General features: G+C 41.1%; 3 protein-coding genes across 7 annotated transcripts in view; 1 reads left to right on the top strand and 2 right to left on the bottom strand.

Annotated features, from left to right (window-relative positions):
- The window catches only part of LOC113820758 (multiple epidermal growth factor-like domains protein 6), a 171531-nt gene extending 158324 nt beyond the window's left edge, over positions 1–13207 (top strand). For 3 of the 5 annotated variants that reach the window (XM_070135443.1, XM_070135447.1, XM_070135446.1), the window contains 2 exons: positions 7348–7623; positions 10976–13207. In XM_070135443.1, the coding sequence (XP_069991544.1) occupies positions 7349–7623; positions 10976–12017 (1317 nt within the window). In that variant the 5' untranslated portion in view covers position 7348 and the 3' untranslated portion in view covers positions 12018–13207. Of the gene's footprint in view, positions 1–2995; positions 3135–4174; positions 4514–7347; positions 7624–10975 lie in introns of those variants that run through there. The other 2 variants (XM_027373112.2, XM_070135448.1) reach the window with 2 other exon arrangements.
- A 2063-nt stretch (positions 13208–15270) lies between these two features.
- The window catches only part of LOC138865206 (uncharacterized), an 11225-nt gene continuing 1495 nt past the window's right edge, over positions 15271–25000 (bottom strand). Inside the window, exons 2-9 of the mRNA XM_070134601.1 lie at position 25000; positions 24177–24551; positions 21198–24000; positions 20906–21099; positions 20640–20817; positions 19538–20481; positions 17606–19434; positions 15271–17240 (exon numbers count right to left, since the gene is read on the bottom strand). The exon at position 25000 is cut by the window's right edge and continues 884 nt beyond it. Coding sequence (XP_069990702.1) covers positions 17232–17240; positions 17606–19434; positions 19538–20481; positions 20640–20817; positions 20906–21099; positions 21198–24000; positions 24177–24551; position 25000 — 6333 coding nt within the window. The 3' untranslated portion in view covers positions 15271–17231. The remainder of the gene's footprint in view (positions 17241–17605; positions 19435–19537; positions 20482–20639; positions 20818–20905; positions 21100–21197; positions 24001–24176; positions 24552–24999) is intronic.
- LOC138865207 (mucin-22-like) lies at positions 16298–17232 on the bottom strand. The gene is made up of 3 exons (XM_070134602.1): positions 17217–17232; positions 16537–17157; positions 16298–16443 (listed from the first exon to the last, which is right to left on the bottom strand). Exons 1-3 carry the CDS (start codon positions 17230–17232, stop codon positions 16298–16300), a joined length of 783 nt encoding a protein of 260 aa, XP_069990703.1.

The following is a 25000-nucleotide window of genomic DNA, read 5'->3' as shown; positions in this document are numbered from 1 at the left end:
ATAATAGTAATAATATTAATGATTATAATAAAGTAATACTACTAATAATAATGATAAAGGTAATAATAATAATAATAATAATAGTAATACTGATAATACTAAGGAGAAGAAGAAACAAAACAAAACAAAAAAACACGGAGTAGGAGGAGAAGGAAGAAGAGAAGAAGAGAAAGAGATAGAGGAATAGGAAAGAAGTAAAAAAGAAGAAGGAGGAAGCGGAGGAAGGATAGAGAGGAGGAGATAAGGGTTGGGGACGGGGGTAGGGCTGGGGGCGGGGGGGGGAGGTCCTCGCTCTCTCTGACGTCACAACTTTCACTATGCAAGTTGGCTCGTTGGCCGGAGCAGAGGGCGGGACAGGCGGTGGAAGGCAGGGAATAGGAACGGGGATGATAAAGAGCGTGATGAAGAAGATGATGATAATGATAATCATACTAATGATGATGTTTGTGATGGTGATAATGGTGATGATGATGAAGAAATAAGCACGAGGATGATACAGAGCAGGATGATAATGATCATAATGATCATAATAATGAGGATGATGATGATGGTGATGCTGATGATAATGATACTCATACTAATGATAAAGGTGATGGTGATGATGATGAGGAGGAGGATAATAATGACTATAACAAAAATGATGATGATGTTCATGATGATAATGATAATAATAATAATGATATTTATGATAATAATAATGATATAGAAATGATAATTATATAATAATGATAACAATAATAATTATAAAAAATAATGATAACGAGTTTAATCATGATAATGCTAATGATGAGGATAATAATAATATAAAATGATAATAATAATCACAATAATGATAATGACTAATGATTAGGTAATCATAAATAGTAATGATAATAAGGATGGTAATGATAACAATAATAATAATGATAATGCCTTTGATGATAATAATAATAGTAATACATAAGATAATTATCATTGTCATAATCATTATGATAATAACAATAACACCAACAACATTCAAATGGCGATGTAATGAGCATGATGGCAGTATTAATCATAATGATAATTGCTATGTCGATAATAGAACTAGGTAATCGTCACGTAATGATTTTTTTTATCGGTATTACCATTATCATAATTGTTATTATTATCTGTATTTTTGTTGTCATTGTTATTGCTAACGTTTTTTATCGCCATCATCGTATTTATTAATGTCATTCTTTTTATGTTGTTATTTCTTAGTTCTTTATTTTGTTTTTGTATTCTTGTTGTTTTATCGTAACTTATTAATATTGTCATTACTATCATCACCATCATTATTATCACTGTTACTACCATTACCACTGTTATCGTCACCATCATTATATTTGTTAATATCAACATCATTCTCTTTATGTTGTTTATGTTATTTATCATTTCTGTATCTTTATTTTTATTTTCTTGTTGCTTTATCATAACTTATTATCATCATTACTATCATCATCATCATCATTATTACTATTACTACCATTACCACTATTGTCTTTAGTCATAATCCTCCTTTTTTAAATAACCGAGAAAACTGAGGAACGGTAGGACACAGTAATACAAACAACCAATAGCATTCAACCAAACAGCCAAAAGACAAACAAACAAACGACCAAACAAAAAACCCGTTAGTCCGTTGCTCCAGTAGAACACCCGGAAAAAATCTTACTCATAAATCCGGGTTATAGAAAGTCGAGGCTTCTGAGTGACACAGTAACAGCGAGTAGATGCCATGCATGCCGAGGTCGATACAGGAACCAACCGAGCGAATAAGGTAGATGGAGAGCTATTAAGGAGGAAGGAGGAAGAGGAGGAAGGAAGAGGGAAGAAGGGTAGGTGGAAGAGGAGGAGGAAGGAAGAAGGGAGGGTGGAAGAGGAGGAGGCAGGAAGAAGGAAGGGTGGAAGAGGAGGAGGAATTAAAAAGGAAGAAGGAAAGGTGGAAGAGGAGGCGGAAGAAAGGAAGGTGGAAGAGGAGGGGGAAGAAGGGAAGGTGGAACGGAAGGAGGAAAGGAGTAAGATGGAGGAAGGGAGGAAAAGAAACGGGGAAGAGGAGTGGGGGAAGGAAGAAGAAACGAATAGGAAGAGGGAAGGAAAGAAGAGAAAAAAGAAGAGGCGGAGAACAGGATAAAGAAAAAAAGAGATATAAAGAAGAGAGAAGAATATTAAGAGCCTGACTCATATCCTTGTGTGTCTCTCAAACATCTTTTTCTTAATTATCATTCACAACTTACCAAACACCGTCGGATGCTCGCCCAGTGGTATGCCAACGCCCGCGATCTCGTCTAAAGTTTCCAAAGTGCCGTCGGGTTGAAGTTGCCCTCGATAGGGTTATAAACTTGTCTTCGCTCTGTTTCTCCTGTGCCAGTCACACCCGTTTCTCCTCGTCTTTCTATCTATCTATCTACCCCCCTCTTTCTCTCTGTCTATCGATCTATCAGTCTCTCTCTTTCTCTCTCTCTCTCTCTCTTTATCTTTCTTTCTCTCTCTCTCTCTCTCTGTTCTCTTTTTCTTTCTCTCTTCCTCCATTTCTTTTTGTAGAGCATGTTTAGAAGAAATAAAAGTACGTATGCAAATGTGTAATAATAGGAAATGGTGTTGGGAAACCCGGTACTATTTAGAACACTGGATGAATGGCAAACATGAATGGAATAGGAAGACTGAATATGTGTGCGTTCTTGGATGTGCATGTATGTGTGTGTCTGTGTATGCGTGCTGTGTGTCTGCCCGCGCATGAGTTCAAAGGGAAAAGCGGTCTTTGCCCCCTTGGCACCCCCCACCCCCTTCCCCCCTCCTGACTGGGGCAGGGAGTTCCCCAGCGCAAAGCCTGAGGAACTTTCCTAGAAGCACCTCGGCCCATCCCTGACTGGTGCTAGAGGGAAGGGGTGTGGGTGGGGGAAGGGGTGAAAGGGAGGGTAGGAGGAATTAGGGGGGAGGGGAGGAGATGGAAGGGGAAGGGGAGGGGAAGAGGAAGCAAGAGAGGGAGGGGAAAGGGGGGATCAGATTAGGTGTGGATGATATTCGGCCAGGCATGGATTTTATTAGCAGTGCAGGTGCCGACGGGGACGGTAGCGGTGGCGTCCGACTCAAGAATACTCGCGCAGATACACACACACGCACAGGTGTTCCAGGTACCTTCAACAGTGCATTGTACGAGAGGGACTTACTGTTGTGTTTTTTCTCGATTCTAATTACGAGAGTGAATAAAAATCGAAGTGAATTTTCTTAGTGACAGTTCGCGTTGATGACTTGAGGCCGGCGTGACACTAGGAAATGAGACTGGAAAAGAGGTGCTTGGAGAAAGCAGAAGCCATAATTAACAGAAGGTGACCGTGAAGTTTCTCATGGGCAGATCATCGCACGAACTGCCTTGCACTACACCATTCCGGTCCTTGATCCGACTTGTGATTCCTGAGAGACATCGCGATCATGGGAATCAAGAAGAAATCAAAAAGAATCAAGAAGAATCAAGACGAGGAAATGAACTTACAAGACACACAATCTGAATACTAGTGACTCCTGATAACTCCAGACACTTCATCTCCCAACGCACGCACGAACGCAAGATTTAAAGAGAGGAACGGCTAATAACTTTGCTATTAAAAAAGGAATAAGCTAAAGAGAGAGAAAGAAAAAAAAAGAGAAATTAAGCAAATGAGAGGTTAAGGAGGTGGTCACGCAAGACGGAGAGGTGAACGCCTTCCACTTGATTTTTTCCTCCCTCCTTCTCTCTTTCTCTTTTCTTTCTCCTTTTTTTCTGCCTTCAGCTTCATGACTGCGACGACGTGGAGCGTGTTGTGCTTATCAAAGGTCGCTTCCTCTCCCGCGCGGCTTCGGATGTCTCCTCGCTGGCCCTCACTTCCTCGTTCGCTTCCTTAGGAAAGGTCACTTGCTGCGTCTCCTCGAGTCTTTGTGGAACCTCTGGAGGATTCTTTAAGGAAATTTTACAGACCTCGTTGAAGGAGTGTTTGAGGAAACCTTTGAAGGATTTTTAAAGGAATTTCTATGGGCCTTTTTAAAGTGTTTGAGGAAACCTTTGAAGGATTTTTAAAGGAATTTCTATGGGCCTTTTTAAAGTGTTTGAGGAAACATTTGAAGGATTTTTAAAGGAATTTATAAGGCCTTTTTAAAGTGTTTGAGGAAACATTTGAAGGATTCTCTAAGGAATCTTTAAAAGCCTCATTGAAAGAGTGCTTGAAGAAACTTTGACGGATTCTTTAAGGAAATATTGAAGGATTCTTTGAAGAAATCTTGAACGAGTAGTTAAGGAAACTTTAGTGGATCTTTTGAAGGAGTGTTTGTGCAGATCTTTTTAAAGGATTCTTTGTGGAAGCGTAGAAGGATTCTTTGAAGGAGTGCTTGAGGTTACTTTGAATGACTGTTGAAGGATATGAAAATTTAAAGATTTGAAGGGTGTGCTAATGAAACTTTGAAGGAATTTTGTTGCATCTTACGTTTCTGAAAAGAGGTAACGAAGACAATTAAAGATATAGATCAATCTACATCGAAGGTGAGATTAAATAGATCCGTGTGTGTATAGCTCGTGAAAAGAACGAAAAAAGTGTGTGACAGTAAACCTACCTTTACTTCGTTTCAGCGAAAAAGAAAAACTGTTTATAAATTCCCCTAAAAGCTGTACTAAAAAAGATAACTAAATCATATGCAAGACATTTCTCTTAGTTACATCGCAAAAAAATGAAACCTAAAAATAGATATATTTTACCTAACAGGCCCTAAATAGAAAAAAAAAAGAAAACAAATCATAGAAGTTTACAAAATTGCAATAATCAAAAATCAACCAACCAACCAAGAAAAAAAAGAAAACAAATAGGTTAACAAAATTGCAATAATCAAAAATCAACCAACCAACCAATCAATCAATCAATCAAAGGGAAAGGTATTAGGACGAAACGTACACTTTATCTTCCTCAGAATGAAAGGTACAAGAGAATGGAAGGAGGTTACTGACCTTTCGGGGAAATTGATAGTGGAAGCGGGCACTTTGACTGCCAAATTTATGGACGTTTTATCGGACTATGCGGACGTGTGCGTTTTTGTGTGCGTGTGTTGTTATCGTTGTTGTTGTTGTGTGTGTGTGTGAGAGAGAGAGAGAGAGAGAGCGAGTGTGTGTATGAGAGAGAGAGAGCGAGTGTGTGTGTGTGTGTGTGTGTGAGAGAGAGAGAGAGCGAGTGTGTGTGTGTGTGTGTGTGTGTGTGTGAGAGAGAGAGAGAGAGAGCGAGTGTGTGTGTGTGTGTGTGTGTGTGAGAGAGAGAGAGAGAGAGAGAGAGAGAGTGTGTGTGTGTGTGTGTGTGTGTGTGTGTGTGTGTGTGTGAGAGAGAGAGAGAGAGAGAGAGAGAGAGAGAGAGAGTGTGTGTGTGTGTGTGTGTGATCTGATTATGGGTACACCTTTGAGAAGAGTATCAATTTCGAGATATATGATATATATGTTCCGTATAGACCTGTTCATTCTTTGTTTGCATTTTAATTGTTTATATGCACTTCTCCTTAAAAATTATCAGGTTTATTTATCCACGAATCTATTAATGTGTATGCGGTAACTTGTGTGCGTATTTTATATATGCGTATGATTTCAAAATGTAAAATTGGTCATTTATGAAAACATATCTGACAGCTAGAATAATGATAAAGGTGATGATGATGATGATGATGATGATGATAATGATGATAATGATAAGTACAATAATGATAATGTTATTACTAATACTAATAATGATAATAATGTTAATGATGATATAATAAGTACAATGATGATAATGATAATGTTGTTAATATTACTACAGATGAAAACCATACTAATAATAATTACAATAAAAGTTATAATGATGACAACGATAATAATAATAATGATAATAATAATAATAATATTAATTAAAAAAATGATAATGATGATAATAATAATAATATCAATTATGATAATGTTAATAACAATAATAGTAACAGTAATAATAGTGATAATAGTAATGACAGTAATGATAATACTGATAATGATGATAATACTAGCAGCGGCAATAATAACGATAATGTTAATTATGATAATAATGAAACTATTAATGATGATAATAATGATAAAACAAAAATAAAGAAATAATAATGATAAAAAATAAAGAAATGATAATGACAATAACGACAATAATTATAGAAATAGTATAACAATGATAGTAATGATGATGATGAAGATGATGATAATGTTGACAAATCGTATCCACTGTGACAAACGTAGAAGAGATATGAAAGAGAATCAATATTTTCACAAAACAAAAGAGTAACTGTGATAACAATGATAATGATAATGGTGATGTAACAATAATAATAATAATTATGATAATAATTAATAAGGATAACAATAATAATAATGATGTTAATAATGATGATAGTAATGATAATGACAACAACAACAACAGTGATAATAATGACAATGATAATAAGATGATGATAATGAAAATAAATAGACAAGGAAGAGGAGAAGAAGCAAACGTGTTGAGTACTAGCAGATATTTTTCATTCTTTTTTTTTTTCTTATGCTTTGTACCACTTTCACTTTCTCCGGTTATTAGAAAAAAAAGAAAAAAGAAAATTACTGCATCATCCTTTCAAAGAGGAAGGGGAAAAAAAGCATTGCAAAGCAGTTTTTCAAGTTGAGCTTTCTATTCTCACTTGCAATTTCAACCGACAGACAGACGGGTTGATCTGAAAATACTGTAATTGCTTTGATCTCGGAGAGTATTTTTATTGTGAGAGCTTTCAGTATCATTTGCGGGTTGAATAAGGTTTCTAATTATGTTTTTTTTTTTGAGGGGGGGGGGAGGGGGGGGTTTCTTTTATATGGTCTAAGAATGATTTTTTTTCTGTTTTTGTTTTTCTTCTTCTTTTTCTTCTTTTTCCTGGTATGAGGTTGCGGTATGCGTGTACAATATATATACATATATATATATATATATATATATATATATATATATATATATATATATATATATATATATATATATATTTATATATATATATATATATATATATATATATATATATATATATATATATATATAAATATTTAAGTATACTTGATTTATTAATGTGGTTATACATTATACTTGATTGATTTATGTGGTTATACATCATATTTTATTTATCTATGTGGTTATACATTCTTCCATGCAATCATGAACTTTATCTCTCTCTCTCTCTCTTTCTCTTGGTCTCATCACTTGCTCCATACCCCCTATTCTTCTTATTCATATTCACATTCTTCTTCCTCTAATCCCTATTCCAGAAACAGACCCTCCATACACGAAGAATCCCGCAACTAACGCCATCTCTCGCCCACAGAATGCAACCCCCATCGAGACCCAACATGCTCCTTCTGGCGATGGCGCTGACGGCTCTGGTCCAGGTTTCCCTCGCGGTGCCAGCCAGGGAGCGCCCTCTGAAGCCCTGTCCAGATGGCTTCCAAGCGGTGATAGTGGACGGCAAGCAGGACTGTGTGTGCGCCCACTACCACGTGTACTGGCCCCACACGGGTCTCTGCTACCCGGAGTTCACGCGGGGGCCATGTGGTCGGGGTCAACAGCTGGCGGCTAACGAGACGGGCCACGCTGAGTGCAGGTCGGTTGGCTTGTTGTTTTGAAAAGGTCGTGGGAGGTCAGGGGAGGTCACTGGGGGAAGGGAGGGGGGGAAGAAGGGGGACTGGAGGAAAGGAAGGGGAGATAGGAAATGGGAGAAAAGGGGAAGGGGGACTGGAGGAAAGGAAGGGGAGATAGGGGGAAGGGGGACTGGAGGAAAGGAAGGGGAGATAGGAAGGGGGACTGGAGGAAAGGAAGGGGAGATAGGAAGGGGGAGCTAGGGGGAAGGGGGACTGGAGGAAAGGAAGGGGAGATAGGAAGGGGGAGATAGGGGAAGGGGGACTGGAGGAAAGGAAGGGGAGATAGGAAGGGGGAGATAGGGGGAAGGGGGACTGGAGGAAAGGAAGGGGAGATAGGAAGGGGGACTGGAGGAAAGGAAGGGGAGATAGGAAGGGGGAGATAGGGGGAAGGGGGACTGGAGGAAAGGAAGGGGAGATAGGAAGGGGGAGATAGGGGGAAGGGGGACTGGAGGAAAGGAAGGGGAGATAGGAAGGGGGAGATAGGGGGAAGGGGGACTGGAGGAAAAGAAGGGGAGATAGGAAGTGGGAGAAAGGGGGAAGGGGGACAGGAGGAAAGGAAGGGGGAGATAGGGCGGGATGGGGACTGGAGGAAAGGAAGGGAAGATAGGAAGTGGGAGATAGGGGGAAGGAGGACAGGAGGAAAGGAAAGGAAGATAAGAAGTGGGAGATAGGGCGGGATGGGGGATAGGAGGAAAGAAAAGGAAGATAGGAAGTGGGATATAGGCCCGAGTGGCGGACTCGAGGAAAGGAAGCCAAAATAGGAAATGCGACATAGGGGGGAGCTAGTAAAAAGGAAGTGAAGATGAGGGATGAGAGAAAGGGAAGGGAAAGAAAGGGGAATGGTTAAAGGGAAGTGCAGATAGGACGAAAAAGGGAGATGAGCAAGAAGGAAAATGTTCGTGGAGTAACCTTATACGATGCCATTTGAGGTCAAGGGAGGTCACTGAAGATAGAAGAGAAAAAAAGGAGGAAAAAGGAAAGCAAGGAAGATTATGAAAGAAGGGTAGAAATAGATGTTAACTACAAACTAAAAAAAAAAAATCAGAAGTAGTAGAAGATGGAATTAATAAAGAGAAGGGAAATGGGGACAGGGAACGAAGGGAAAGAAGGAAGGATAGAGAGAGTAGAAACGAGGTCAAGCTGAGAGTAGGTCAGGTTGTTTTTGCAATGCCATAAGGGGTCACAAGAGGTCAGTGAGGAAAGGAAAGGAGGAAGAGAAAGGGAAAGATAGAAGGAAGAATACGGAGATATTAAGGGATAGTTTTTTTTTCCTCTTTTGGTAGGTTGGAGGGAGATGAAGAGAGAAATGATAAATGAGAAACAAACAAAGGAAGAGAAGTAGGTGAGAAAGGAAAGGGATAATGAAGAAGGGAAAAGGAACAATAAGAATCAGAAAAAAGTCAAAGAGAGAGTAGGAAAACAAGTAAAGAAGCAAATGGAAGAAGAAAATAAGAACAATTTTAAAGTCCATAAGACATAGCAAAGAAAGGAAAGATGAAAAGAAAAGATAAGAAAGGAGAAGAATGTGAGGAGGAGGCAAACGAGAGACAAGAAAGAGGAAAGGAGACAGACCAACAGGAAGTAATAAAGGGAAATTAGGTAAACAAAACATTTAAAGAAAACGAGAGAAAGGTAAAATAGTATAAAAGAAAGAAACCTGAGGACATAGAGAGAAAGAGCGGAAGAGAAGAGACGACAATTGAAGCGAAAGAGAATGTATCCGTGGAAAGAGTGACAACAGGTCAGAGGTCATACGATAGGTCATTGGTCAGTGAATGAAGCTCATAAAGATAGCGGTAAAGAGGATGAAAATAAGGACAAAGAGAAGGTGAAGGAAGTAGAGAGAGGGACTTGAAGATAAAGATGCTCTCCCCCCAAGAGAGAGAGAGAGAGAGAGAGAGAGAGAGAGAGAGAGACAGAGAGAGAGAGAGAGAGAGAGAGAGAGAGAGAGAGAGAGAGAGAGAGGAACAGAGAAATAGAGAGGTAAAGAGAAGGAGTGAGGGAAGGAGAATGAGAGAGGAGAGGAAAAATAGCGAGGTAGAGAAGGGGAGAGGGAGGGAGAGGGAGGGAGAACAAGAGAGGAAAAGAGAAGTAGAGAAGTAAAGAGAAGGGAAGAGAGTAAGAGAGGGAGAGCGGGAAGGAGAAGGAAAGAGTGAGAGGGAAGGAGAAAGAGAGAGAGAGAAAAAAAAAAGACAGACAGACATAGTGACAAAAACAAAGACAGAGAGAGAGAAGCAGACAGAAAATAAAGACAGGAAAAAGGGAGACAGAAACAAAGAGAATAAGGGAGACAAAGACAAAAAGGAAGAAATGGAGACAGATACAAAGAGAGAGAAGGCGAAATGGAAAAAAATGAAAAAGAATCAGGAGGAAAATCAGTAAACAAATCAATAAAATTTGATAAATAGAGGAGATAGGAAGAGGAAGAGAATGTGCAGGGAGACAGGGGATGCAAATCAAGTGGTGAAGGTGAAGGGGAAGAAGAGGAAAGCGAAGGAGGGAGTATAGGTCAGTTCAGAAGGGGAGAGGGAGGGGGAGGAAGGGGAAAAGGGGAGGGGGAGGAAGGGGAAGAGGGGAGGGGAGAGGGAGGTTAAGAGGGGAGGGGGAAGGTGGGGATGAGGGTAGAGGGGAGGGGGAAGGGAAGAGGGGAGGGGAGAGGGATGGGGAGGGAGGGAAGAGGGGAGGGGGAGGGGAAGAGGGGAGGGGAGAGGGAGGGGAAGGGGAACAGGGGAGGGGATGAGGGGAGGGAGAGGGAAGGGGAGCGGAGAGAGAGAGAGAGAGGAAAGTAGAGTAAAGGAAGATACGGAAAGAAAGAGGGGAGGGAATGGGAAAAGGGAGAGGAAAGGGGAGGAAAAGTGGGGAAGGAGGAGAGGGGGATAGGAAGAGGAGAGAAGGGATACATATATAGGTATATGGAGGAGGAGAAAAGGAAAGGCCAAACGAGAGAAGACAAAAGGATGAGAAAGTCATTTAGATATTCGTAAGGCATAAGAGCGGTCAGAAGGGAAATGTTATCCCATTCATGTCATTTATGTATCTTTGTTCTTTTTGGTTGTATATGTATAATTCAATATGTTTGTAGCAATGAAATGTATAGTATATGTCTATGAAGTTAACTTTATAATAATCTCAACTATCATAATTTCAGTAACTTGATCACTGTCTTGAATTTTACTCTTGAAAAATCATTTTTATAGCAATTTCAAATAGGATAAAAATAACAGTAATAACAGTAATACCTAAAATAACGCCCGTCCCCTCGAGGGTCACTGGGTCCTGCCTCCGCGCCCGACTAACGCCACGTCCCTCTTGCAGGTGCCCCGGCTTCTGGGCGCGCTACAAGGACGGCGCCTGCTACCAGGAGTACACGCAGGGCCCGTGCCAGGTGGGCGAGCTGTTCATGGGGCGCACGGCGGGCGGCGAGGGCTTCTGCTCCTGCTCTTCCGAGATGGTCATGCACTACTTCCGCGCCGACGGCCGCTGCTACCCGCTGTACGAGCAGGGCCCCTGCCCCAAGGGCCACCTGCTCAAGTTCGACTACCGCACGCTGGAGCCCGTGTGCGAGTGCCGCGACGGCTTCATGCTCGAGGACGACGGCGTGTGCTACGAGCTGAACACGGCCGGCCTCTGCGACCAGGCCAAGTGCCAGGACGGCGGCATCAACTGCTACGTGCGCAACCTGGACACGCTCAAGACTGAGTGCACGTGCCTGCCCGGCAACGTAACCACGGCCGACGGCCACTGCTTCCAGCCGTACTCGCGCGGCCCGTGCCCGCTCGGCAACTGGCTGGTGTTCTCGGAGCCCGGCGTGGCCGTGTGCGAGCGCAAGACGCAGTGCGCGCGCTTCGACAACTGGTTCTTCTGGACGCCCGACCAGCGCTGCTACCGCCAGTACTCGCGCGGCCCCTGCCCCGAGGGCCAGCTCTTCTACCTGGACCTCAACACCGGCGTGTCCGGCTGCCACTGCCGCCGCGAGTGGACGCCCTACTACTGGCCCGAGGACGGCCAGTGCTACGAGCAGCACTCCGTGGGCCCCTGCCCCGCCGGCATGTACTTCAGCTTCAACCAGACGTCCGGCCAGACCGAGTGCAACTGCTTCACCTCGCACGTGCTGCACGAGGAGTCCCAGACGTGCTACGAGCGCCTGACCCGCGGCCCGTGCCCCGAGGGCCAGCTGGTGACGGAGGACGCCGCCACGGGCCGCATGGCCTGCGACTGCCACGCCGGCATGAGCACCCACTACTGGAGCCGCGACGCCCGCTGCTACCAGCACTTCCTGCAGGGCCCGTGCGCCGCGGGCCAGACCTTCCGGCTGGACCCCGTGGCCGGCAGCCCCGCCTGCATCACCTGGGGCTGAGCGCGCGGCCTCCTGCAGCGCGCGCGGGCCAGGCGCCTCCGGTCCCGAGACGCACCTCCAAGTCTGCTTTCCTCTTGCGTTCTGAACGGTCATTTGTCCTCTGCTGATTACCTGAAAACTTCTACGTTACATGGCCAATATGCACTTAATCCTTAACAGATACATCCAATAAGTATATATATATATATATATATATATATATATATATATATATATATATATATATATATATATATATACATATGCATGTGTATGTGTGTGTGTACGTATGTATGTATGTATGTATATACATGTACATGTATATGTATACATATGCATGTACATACACACATACATATATATAAATATATGTATGTATGGAATGTTACCTCACACCATGAAACAACATTTCCCTCCTCCTAAACCCGCAAAATTTGTAAATATCTCTCCACAAACAAAATCCACAACAGCCACAACCCCCGCACAATCACTCGAATCACAGGTGCAATGGTACTTAATAGTCTGTATAAAAAAACCCGGGATTTCTCATCACGGAATCCGCTTTTCTCGGCGACGTATTTCTTCGTCTGCCTCGTCCTGTATCTTTGGTTGTAGCTGCTGACTCGCTGGTGTAAATAGATGTATAGTGGTAATTCTGTGTCGATCCCATTCGTTTGAACTGTTATGAACACGAACCTTTTTTTTATGATTTGAAAGAAAGAGAGAAAGCAAGGAAAGATAGAAAGGGAAGGAAACGAGATTTGAAAATAGCAGGAGGGTCTTGTGATGTCTGACGAAAGGGTTTTCCGTCAGCTGATGAAGTGTACCTTAAGTAGAGCTTAAGATTTATTAGTTTTCTCCTCCTGTGGTCTTGAAGGACTGCGATCGAGAGTCGAATTTCTGTGCTTTTTTTTATTACATTTTTTTTTATCATTTCTTTCCTTATTGAATTGTAATGTTTCGTCTTTTTTTTTTCTCGCTTCTCAATATTTTTTTTGTTCTAGAAGACTTCCGGTGACAGAAAGAGAGATAAAATAAAATTCACGAGATCCCCCTTGGAATCCAAAAACAAGATGCAAAGAAAACGGACTTTTTTTGGAAACTTAATATAAAAAGAATAGAAATACTTTAAAGACCAAAATCAAAATTTAAATTCTGTTCACCGGAATCACTCTTCGACGCTGTTATAGAAGCTGGAAATAAAATAAAAACCTGGCCGTATAGAGGCTTTGTCGGGTAAATAAAACGCCTTGGTTCCTCTAAGACAAAAAAGAAAAAGAATCAAAGTTAATTTTCTAGATTTTTTTTTATTTCTAAAACTAGAAAGACTTTTTTTTTTCAATTCTTCTAAAATTAACGTACTTTCGGCTGACCTCAAATAAAAAAAAAAAAGTTACAAGATTGGCCTTTGACCCTAGAGGAACCAAGTCAAAACTAAGGTCAATGAAACTACATGAAAGTATATTGACCTTTTGCTGGGCTTCTGTCGCCTATACATAGTTAGGGGCTAACAAACTACTGTATTGCTGTGTTGTTTTATACGCTTTCTTCCTTACTTATTGTATTTTTTCAACAGTATTTCTGATGGTCATCCGTAAGCAAAGTCACTTTACTTCCAGTGTAGAATAGTTTCTAAAATAGAAGAAAATATATATTTATTCTCAAAAAGAAAATGCCTTAAAAGGTAACGTAGAATCTGTTTATATATATATATATATATATATATATATATATATATATATATATATATATATATATATATGTATGTATGTATGTATGTATGTATGTATGTATACATATATATATATGTGAAGTGGCCTTACCGCTTTAACCTCATAACTTATGATTGGTTCGTCTAACTTATTTATTTATTGCTGTTAGAGAGAGATCGATAATGAAGTTATAATTCAACTTTCTTAGCTTCTTAAAGATGCTTGTAATTCTTCTATATCAGGTGAAGGACTTTGCTTACTGATGAAAAATAATTATGTCTGAGCTAAGAGGAATGTAAAAATGTTGGTGATTCGAAAGCTCGATAGATATTATTTTACTTTATTTATGTATGAGTGGTTATTGATGTGTACGTGTGTGTGTGTGTGTAAGGGTATGTATGTGTCTACGGATACGAGTAAGGTCGCAAATAGAGAATATATTGAGTAGTTCTGAATAGTAATTGGTGGGTATAGTGCTGGAATATTTGCCGTTTTATCCTCGAGGTTTTTCTCTAGTTACAAAAGACGAGAAGCTTAGTTACAGTTTATACGAGAATGCCTGTGGTTTATGCAAGGCTTCATACAGCTAGGTAGGCTTATAACTTCCAATGTATTCTATGTATTGTCTATACACTGTACAGACAACAATTACTGAATTTCTGTAAGGGGTTTCTCAGTGTTACTGCGAAGCCTCTCTGTTATATATATATTTGTATATGTATATCCCTTTAGCGTGGCCAGCTGGAGGTAATATTTTTATGACTTTTCAATATCTTTTTTTTTTCTTTTTCGTAAAGAGAAAATGTATTGTGACCATGAGTTGTATCTTATAATTTCTTTCTTTATTATAATTATTGTTGTTTGTTTCAACATTTTCCTTTGTTCTCTCTCTTTCCTATCTCCCTCGCTTCCTCTCTCTCTCTCTCTCTCTCTCTCTCTCTCTCTCTCTCTCTCTCTCTCTCTCTCTCTCTCTCTCTCTCTCTCTCTCTCTGTCTCTCTCTCTCTCTCTCTCCCCCTCTCTACCTGTCTCTCTCTTTCTCTCCCTCCCTCTGTTCCTGTCTCTCTCTCTCTCTCTCTCTCCCTCTGTTCCTGTCTCCCTTTCTCTCTCCCTCTGTTCCTGTCTCCCTTTCTCCCTCTCCCCCGGCTGGCCGTGTGAGGGAGAGATCACCACACTGTTGTAGCGGCACAAAACATATGTGATATTCATGAATAAAGGAATGCCACCAGTAATATAAAGTTTATCCTTATCCCTCCTCGTTATATATCCAGTTTTATCTCCCATTGTTTACCTTGAACAAAGTCAGGTGATCGTCTTTGATAGATGTACACCTGGAGAATAGTCATTGACTTGTTATTCGGTTATCAGTGTTTCATTTTCATCGTTGTATATAACATTGTGTTGTGTAAAAGAAGATGATATCATTCTTAACATTCTTATACATGTGATTTATTTTAATTAATTGTCCAATTAATTACTTCTTTATTATTCATATTTTGTGAATGCTTAAATTCATTGCATGAAGATGTATTATTTTTTTAGGTTTAGTCAAGCACAGGATATATTTAATTTTCTTATATGAATTTTATGCATTTATTATATCCACACATATTTACAAGAAAAGATATACACAGTCAGAATATCCAAATAAATAAATACCATTTCTTTCATGATATGTGATATACTGAACATCATTCTCTTATCGATCTTAAATTAATTTTGATATTATAAATGAAATGAATTATCATGAAGAGAATTACTCCTCAAGATGTTTACTAATTTCATGGTCTATCAACAAGATTTTGCTAAAATTTCTTTTTCCTTTTTTCCATGAATATTCCCATGGTAATAAATATCAATTTATGGATCAACTTGATTATTATTTTGATTACGATTCTGAGACAAGAAAGTGGCAGAAATTTCCAGCTCTTTTGACTTTTTTTAAGTGAGAAGTTTAAGCGTCAATACCTTTGCTGAAGTGGAGGTTTCAGAAACATTTTCCATATTCTAAAATTTAATCCATTATCTCTTATCTGTTATGTAAATTTGATTTGATATTTATAGGTCTATTGCGATTAACCAGCCTCGGTATCAGAAATATTTTCTGTATTAGAGGCTTCCGTAACTTTTGACATTTCAGAAGTTATAGCTTCAGTATCCTTTCCTAAATCATTAATATTAGTGACAATTTTTAGAGTACTTTTTCGAGACCTGAAGCTGGGATTTCAGGAACTTCTAAATCAAAAGCCTTTTCTTCAGTAGTTTTGAAAAGAAGTTGAAACCTTGATGATCATTTCAAGAGAAAAGTTTTTTAGTTATGGCTTCAGTAACATTTTCCAGATCATAAGTTTTCGATTCATTATCTTTCTCGTGATCTGAAGTTGAAGCAAGAAGGAGTGATATCTTTAAGGTCTGAATTTGTGTGATTAGTAACTTTTATTGATCATTAAATGTATTTTTATTAACGTTTTCTGACGAAGATATACTCGAAACCGGTAAAATACATCTCTTGTATTGTGAAGATATTCCTTCTCATCCATACCTTTCCACATAAAGCCACGTCATTTGATCCAGAAAACATTAATAAAAATTCACTGACATGGAATTAATGAAACCTTCTTTACATCATGAGTAACTTTATCTGGACTAAAAGTTGTTGCTGCGTTTGTTTGTCTTTGTAGATTTGTGGTTTCAATAATGTTCTCAAAGCCAAGACTTGTGGTTTCTGAAAACTCTACTTTTGAGGATAATGAATCTGTTAACTCAACGTTTTTTCTGTATCGGAAGTGGATTTAAGAAGTTTTTTTTATATCTGAAGTGGATGTAGGACCCTTTTCTATATCTGAAGTGGATTCGGGAAGTGTTTCTGTATCTGAAGTGGATGTAGGAATACTTTCTATATCTGAAGTGGATTTGGGAAGTGTTTCTGTATCTGAAGTGGATGTAGGAATACTTTCTATATCTGAAGTGGATTTGGGAATACTTTCTATATCTGAAGTGGATTTGGGAATACTTTCTATATCTGAAGTGGATGTAGGAATACTTTCTATATCTGAAGTGGATTTGGGAAGTGTCTCTATATCCGAAGTGGATTCGGGAAGTGCTTCTATATCTGAAGTGGATGTAGGAAGTGCTTCTGTACCGGAAGTGGATTTAGGAAGTCTTTCTTTAACTGAAGTGGCTGAAACAAGTACCTCAGTAACTTCCTCTCTTGATGCTTCAGTAATTCCTTCAGTAATTTCTTTGGAAGTGAGCGCCCCATGGATTAAAGTATTTTCCAATTCTTGAATCGTGACTTCAGTAAAGTCTTCTTGATCTAAAGTCGTGGCTTCAGTAAAGTCTTCTTGATCTAAAGTCGTGGCTTCAGTAAAGTCTTCTTGATCTAAAGTCGTGGCTTCAGTAAAATTGTCCTGAAGTAAGATTTCAGTTTCTTCGCCAAATGCTTCAGTAACTGTTTCAGAAATGATTGTATTTCTATCCAGTTCTCTAGTTCTTGGCAAATCCTCGGACCGAGTAGTGGCAGCATCAACCATCCTGTTTGGAGAAGTTTTATTATTCGTTAGAGCAGAAAATGTAGAGTCCTGAACTTCATCTGAAATGGGAGTTATGGTAACAGTATCTTTCTCTAAATGCAAAGTCCCTGACATTGCTGTATTTTCTGTAGCTGTTTTTTGGATAGCAATGGGAGTTGCACTTTGTACATCCTCGGTAGTATTCAACGGAGCCTGCACTGTCATATTGTTCACTTCTGCTGTATTATTCAGCAAGGGAGTCACAATTGTGGCAGTGCTCATTTCTGCTGTACTGTTCAGCAAAGGAGTCACCCTCGTGGTATTGTTCATTGCTGTGGTAGTGTTCTCTGAGAGACTTAGAGTGAGTAATCCACCTACGGTACTTACCAAAAGAGGGTTCTTTGACACGTTCATGGACGGAGGACTTTCTGCCGTGGTGTTCAGGAATGGGGGATGATTCGTGGCTGTTCCATTCTGAAAGGAAGGCTTCGCTGTGGTAGTGTTCGCCAGAGAAGTCACGTCATCGGTATTGTGTGCACTCTTCACTGTAGCATTGTTCTGTCCCTCAGTTTTATTCAACACAGGAGTCATCATCGTCATAGGAGTCATCATCGTATGGGTGGTCTGATCAGGAATTGCCCCTGTGGTACTGTTCTCGTCCGTGGCACTGTCCAAGGGATTCAACGGTGCTGAACTATTCTGTCCTGTGCTGTTATTCGGTACCAACATTGTACCATTCAGAAAAGGAATCATAGTTGGAGTAGCGTTCACGTCTGTGGTATGACCTATTACAGTCGTGACATTGTCTATCTCTGTGGTATTGTTCAGCCAAGTAGTTACCGCTGTGGTGCTGTTCAGCAGAGGAATGACTGTGGCATTGTTCAGAGGAAGAGTTATTCCTGATGTAGTATTGTTCATTGAAAGAGTCAAATTATTCCCCGTTGCGGTACTGTTTGTCAAGGACGGTATCATCGTTGGTACAAAAGTCACCGCTGTGGTATTGTTCACTAGTGGAGTCGTTAAATTGTTCATGTTTGTGATGGTGTTCAAAAAAGAAGTCACTGTCGTATTGTTCAGCAAAGGAGTCACTGTCGTATTGTTCAGCAAAGGAGTCATTGTATTGTTCAATACTGTATTATTCAGCAAAGGAGTCACTGCCGTATTGCTCAAAGCTATGTTGTTCAGCAAAGGAGTCACTGTTACATTGTTCAAAACTGTATTGTTCAGCAAAGGAGTCACTGTCGTATTATTCAAAACTGTATTGTTCAGCAAAGGAGTCACTGTCGAATAGTTCACAACTGTGTTGTTCAGCAAAGGAGTCACTGTCGTATTGTTCAAAACTGTATTGTTCAGCAAAGGAGTCACTGTCGAATAGTTCACAACTGTGTTGTTCAGCAAAGGAGTCACTGTCGTGTTGTTCAGCAAAGAAGTCACTGTCGCATTGATCAAAACTGTGTTGTTCAGCAAAGGAGTCACTGTCGTGTTGTTCAGCAAAGGAGTCACTGTCGAATAGTTCACAACTGTGTTGTTCAGCAAAGGAGATACTGTCGAATAGTTCACAACTGTGTTGTTCAGCAAAGGAGTCACTGTCGTATTGTTCACAACTGTGTTGTTCAGCAAAGGAGTCACTGTCTTATTGTTCACAACTGTGTTGTTCAGCAAAGGAGTCACTGTCGAATAGTTCACAACTGTGTTGTTCAGCAAAGGAGTCACTGTCGTATTGTTCACAACTGTGTTGTTCAGCAAAGGAGTCACTGTCGTATTGTTCACAACTGTGTTGTTCAGCAAAGGAGTCACTGTCGTATTGTTCACAACTGTGTTGTTCAGCAAAGGAGTCACTGTCGAATAGTTCACAACTGTATTGTTCAGCAAAGGAGTCACTGTTGAATTGTTCAAAACTGTATTGTTCAGCAAATGAGTCACTGTCGAATTGTTCACAACGGTATTGTTCAGCAAAGGAGTCACTGTCGAATAGTTCACAACTGTATTGTTCAGCAAAGGAGTCACTGTCGTATTGTTCACAACTGTATCGTTCAGCAAAGGAGTCACTGTCGAATAGTTCACAACGGTATTGTTCAGCAAAGGAGTCTCTGTCGTATTGTTCAAAACTGTATTGTTCAGCAAAGGAGTCACTGTCGAATAGTTCACAACTGTGTTGTTCAGCAAAGGAGTCACTGTCGTATTGTTCACAACTGTGTTGTTCAGCAAAGGAGTCACTGTCGTATTGTTCAAAACTGTATTGTTCAGCAAAGGAGCCACTGTCGTATTGTTCAAAACTGTGTTGTTCAGCAAAGGAGCCACTGTCGTATTGTTCAAAACTGTATTGTTCAGCAAAGGAGTCACTGTCGTATTGTTCAAAACTGTATTGTTCAGCAAAGGAGTCACTGTCGTATTGTTCACAACTGTGTTGTTCAGCAAAGGAGCCACTGTCGTATTGTTTACAACTGTGTTGTTCAGCAAAGGAGTCACTGTCGTATTGTTCACAACTGTATTGTTCAGCAAAGGAGTCACTGTCGAATAGTTCACAACTGTGTTGTTCAGCAAAGGAGTCACTGTCGTATTGTTCAAAACTGTATTGTTCAGCAAAGGAGTCACTGTCGTATTGTTCAAAACTGTATTGTTCAGCAAAGGAGTCACTGTCGAATAGTTCACAACTGTGTTGTTCAGCAAAGGAGTCACTGTCGTATTGTTCACAACTGTATTGTTCAGCAAAGGAGTCACTGTTGAATAGTTCACAACTGTGTTGTTCAGCAAAGGATTCTCTGTCGTATTGTTCAAAACTGTATTGTTCAGCAAAGGAGTCACTGTCGTATTGTTCAGCAAAGGAGTCACTGTCGAATAGTTCACAACTGTGTTGTTCAGCAAAGGAGCCACTGTCGTATTGTTCAAAACTGTATTGTTCAGCAAAGGAGTCACTGTCGAATAGTTCACAACTGTATTGTTCAGCAAAGAAGTCACTGTCGTATTGTTCAGCAAAGGAGTCACTGTCGAATAGTTCACAACTGTGTTGTTCAGCAAAGGAGTCACTGTCGTATTGTTCAAAACTGTGTTGTTCAGCAAAGGAGCCACTGTCGTATTGTTCAAAACTGTATTGTTCAGCAAAGGAGTCACTGTCGAATAGTTCACAACTGTATTGTTCAGCAAAGGAGTCAATGTCGTATTGTTCAGCAAAGGAGTCACTGTCGAATAGTTCACAACTGTGTTGTTCAGCAAAGGAGTCACTGTCGTATTGTTCAAAACTGTGTTGTTCAGCAAAGGAGTCACTGTCGTATTGTTCAAAACTGTATTGTTCAGCAAAGGAGTCACTGTCGTATTGTTCAAAACTGTATTGTTCAGCAAAGGAGTCACTGTCGAATAGTTCACAACTGTGTTGTTCAGCAAAGGAGTCACTGTCGTATTGTTCAAAACTGTATTGTTCAACAAAGGAGTCACTGTCGTATTGTTCAAAACTGTATTGTTCAGCAAAGGAGTCACTGTCGAATAGTTCACAACTGTGTTGTTCAGCAAAGGAGTCACTGTCGTATTGTTCAAAACTGTATTGTTCAGCAAAGGAGTCACTGTTGAATAGTTCACAACTGTGTTGTTCAGCAAAGGAGTCACTGTCGTATTGTTCAAAACTGTATTGTTCAGCAAAGGAGTCACTGTCGTATTGTTCAGCAAAGGAGTCACTGTCGTATTGTTCAAAACTGTGTTGTTCAGCAAAGGAGCCACTGTCGTATTGTTCAAAACTGTATTGTTCAGCAAAGGAGTCACTGTCGAATAGTTCACAACTGTATTGTTCAGCAAAGGAGTCACTGTCGTATTGTTCAGCAAAGGAGTCACTGTCGAATAGTTCACAACTGTGTTGTTCAGCAAAGGAGTCACTGTCGTATTGTTCAAAACTGTGTTGTTCAGCAAAGGAGTCACTGTCGTATTGTTCAAAACTGTATTGTTCAGCAAAGGAGTCACTGTCGTATTGTTCAAAACTGTATTGTTCAGCAAAGGAGTCACTGTCGAATAGTTCACAACTGTGTTGTTCAGCAAAGGAGTCACTGTCGTATTGTTCAAAACTGTATTGTTCAGCAAAGGAGTCACTGTTGAATAGTTCACAACTGTGTTGTTCAGCAAAGGATTCTCTGTCGTATTGTTCAAAACTGTATTGTTCAGCAAAGGAGTCACTGTCGTATTGTTCAGCAAAGGAGTCACTGTCGTATTGTTCAGCAAAGGAGTCACTGTCGAATAGTTCACAACTGTGTTGTTCAGCAAAGGAGCCACTGTCGTATTGTTCAAAACTGTATTGTTCAGCAAAGGAGTCACTGTCGAATAGTTCACAACTGTATTGTTCAGCAAAGGAGTCACTGTCGTATTGTTCAGCAAAGGAGTCACTGTCGAATAGTTCACAACTGTGTTGTTCAGCAAAGGAGTCACTGTCGTATTGTTCAAAACTGTGTTGTTCAGCAAAGGAGCCACTGTCGTATTGTTCAAAACTGTATTGTTCAGCAAAGGAGTCACTGTCGAATAGTTCACAACTGTATTGTTCAGCAAAGGAGTCACTGTCGAATAGTTCACAACTGTGTTGTTCAGCAAAGGAGTCACTGTCGTATTGTTCAAAACTGTGTTGTTCAGCAAAGGAGTCAATGTCATATTGTTCGACATTGTGGTTTCGTTCAGCGAAGGAGTCACTGCTGTATTACTCGGCCAAGCACTTGACACTTTGGTATTATTTAGTACAGGAGTCACGAAGGTAGGATTCATCAGCAAAGTAGTCGCCGCTGTGGTACTGATCGGCAAAGTCATCAATATCGTCTCATTTTTTGTGGTATTGTTCAGCAGAGGACTTACCAATGTGGTATCGTTCAGCAAAGGCGCCACCATTGTTGTATTGTTCAGTAACGGAGTCATTAATGTCGTATTGTTCACTGTGAGATCCACAGCTGTAGTTTTATTCTCAGAGGGAGGTTTCACTGTGACATTGCTCTTCAAAGTAGACTCCGTTCTCGTATCATTTAACACTGTGGTTGTGCTATTGTTCAGTACGGGGGTCCTTGCAGTCGTAGTTACGTTCAGACGGGGAGGAGTCCCTGTGGTAACTAGGACGGGGTGCTTATTCGTGGTCATGTTCAAAAAAGGGTTCTTCGTTGTGTTCTCGGAGGTAAGTTCCTCAGTGGTCCTATTTGATTGTCCTGTTGTTCTGTTGAAATTCAGGGAGGAGTTCAGTGCTGAATCAGTTGGAGTAGAAGCTGTGGCGTTTAGGCTGTCATTGGCATTACCACTGGAAGTGAGAATTGCCGTACTGGTTACGTTGTTCATGACAGGTGTTACGCCGTCTTCCCCACCCTCTTCCTTCGTCTCGTTCCATACACTCTTGCAGATTATTCCCCCGTCTTTGACCATCTCCAGGAACTTGTCTGCCGTGTCATGAAGGAATTGCATCAGTCTGTCGCCCGCCTCTGACACAGCGTCGTTAAGTACTTCTTTAGCAACGTCAGCGATGACGGTGGCGAGGACTTGTGTCAGGTTCTCTGGTATGTCAGATGGGCGGCTGACCTGCGAAGGCCTGGTCGTTGAGACTGCAGAAGTAGTCTCGTTTGATGAATCGCTAGTCTCGACTGTTGGTTGTGTGACTGATTGATTGGTCTGGAGTGTTTGCTGGGTTAAACTTGCATTTACCTCATTTGAGCTTACAGGTCGCATTGTTGTGGTTGCTTGTAGGGATACGCTATTTTGCATACTAGTGGTAGCAGCAGTAGTATTTCCTGTGTTGGCTGCAGTGGTGAATGTGCTTGATACGTTATGATTCCCATCCAATGGGTGCGTGGCTGAAGAATTCGACACCATCGTCATTGTTGTTTGTATGGTCGTGGAACTTGGTCCTGATGAATCGTTCGGATTAACTACCGTTTGTGTAACGTGGGAATTGGTTTCTGATGAGCTGTTAGGTTTCTGTAATTCTGGAGTTGATAAGGTGTTCAAAGCATCTTCTGTGGTAGGTGCCTTTACTCCTGTAGTAGTAGTGTTGGGCATCACGCTCTGGGTTTCCGGAAAGCTATTCAGTGACGAACTAGCTTCTCCGGAAGTTGACAAAACGGGCGATGAGCCGTTTGTTGGGGTCACAGAGGTCACTGCGGTGCTGGTATTTGAGGCAGCCATGGTAGATGTAGTGCTTGTGGTCGTAGTGGTTGCATTGCTCTGAATGCTCGTAGAGGCGTTTTCTTTCGTGTTATTATTAGAGATTAGGGTAGTTGGAATATGACTAGTTTTCGTGGAACTATTGGTCTTTGAGGAGGGTGTGTACGGCAGGGTTGTTAATGTAATCTTGTTAGTTTTTGTTTCTTCGCTACTGCTCTTGATGAAAGAACCGTCAATCTTTTCGCTAATAACTTGCAGCTGATTCTCAACGTTGATGGAAATGCTGAGGGCTTTGAGCCGAGCTTGGGACACGGCGTACGGCAGCTCGGACCCAGTGACGAGGACGCAGCTCTGTCTCAGCATGTGAGTGACTGCTGCCACGTCGGGAAGGGCGTCGGCCACCTCGAGCGAAGTCTTGGTGACGAGGAGCCAGTTCCTTCTATTCACGGCCTCCTCGAGGGATGTTAGCTTCTCGACCGCGGAGGCCACTTTGGGAGAACTCTTCGGTTCCTCCTTGGCCGCACTCAAGGTTTTCTCGAGCTCCTTCAGGGTTCTCCTGGCAGAAGCAACGACTTTTTTGGAGGCCACAAGTGCACGGTACAACGGCGCGAGGTCGTGGTCGCTGATAATGTTGGACTGGTTGGCGCCTTCAATCAGTTGTGCCGAGCCTTTATCTTGGAATGAAAAAGGCATTGTATAAGCCATTTGAAGAAAAGCCTCGCACAGACAATGTCCACACATGCACTTGCACACACACACAAACGCACACTTATTTTCCTTTCTACAAAACAATAATTATCCAACACAGTGACTAGAAAACCTGTACTTTGTGCCCAGAGCACTGACTTACCTGGCAAGCAGCACATGCATCTGTCGCCGATACACCCTTCCGCATTTACATATCCTTTGCACTTTGACACTTTGGAGACGCAGTATCCGCCAGCCGCCAAGCACGAGTTGGTGATGGTGCAAGCAGGGGCGCAACATTTGCATTTCTTGTTTTGGCTCTTGCACCCCAGTATGATCTTCCTCTCGTTCGCCTTGCAACTTTGCAGGCATTTCCCTCCGTACGACTGGCATTTGAGCTGCAACGTGCAAGGTGGCGCACAACATACACAAGTATTCCCTGCACATCCCTTTTCTATGATGCGTTCTCCCTTTCTGCAGGACGTGGCGCAGTAACCGTGGTATTTCCCGCATTTTTTCTTGAAGTTGGCCGCACAACCTGTTGAGATAAAAAAGGGAAAAGAAATGTATACCTACTGTAAAACATAAAACCAGGATTGATGTGTTTTACCCACCCATCCCCTTTCTCTCTCTCTCTCTCTCTCTCTCTCTCTCTCTCTCTCTCTCTCTCTCTCTCTCTCTCTCTCCACACATACACATGCATACACGCACACACACATATCCACGCACACCCACACATATATACATACATACGTATATATGTGTTTATGTACATATATTCATACACACACACACACACACATACACACACACACACACACACACACACACACACACACACACACACACACACACACACACACACACATATATATATATATATATATATATATATATATATATATATATATATATATATATATCAGAGAGAGATGGGCAGACAGACAGAGGCAGAGGTAATAAAAAAACACCAGACGCCCACCTACC

Source organism: Penaeus vannamei, chromosome 20 (genome assembly GCF_042767895.1).
Source record: "Penaeus vannamei isolate JL-2024 chromosome 20, ASM4276789v1, whole genome shotgun sequence".
NCBI classification, from domain to species: Eukaryota; Metazoa; Arthropoda; class Malacostraca; order Decapoda; family Penaeidae; genus Penaeus; species Penaeus vannamei.
Note: the sequence above shows the minus strand (reverse complement) of the source record. Positions and strands in the feature narration are given on the sequence as shown.

Bases quoted from the DNA above. Each gene is read 5' to 3' on its own strand.
- LOC138865207 (XM_070134602.1), bottom strand. The intron at 16,444-16,536 runs GTCCTACATCCA...TATCCTCAAAAG, and splicing joins CACTTCAGATATAGAAAAGG to TAGAGTTTTCAGAAACCACA.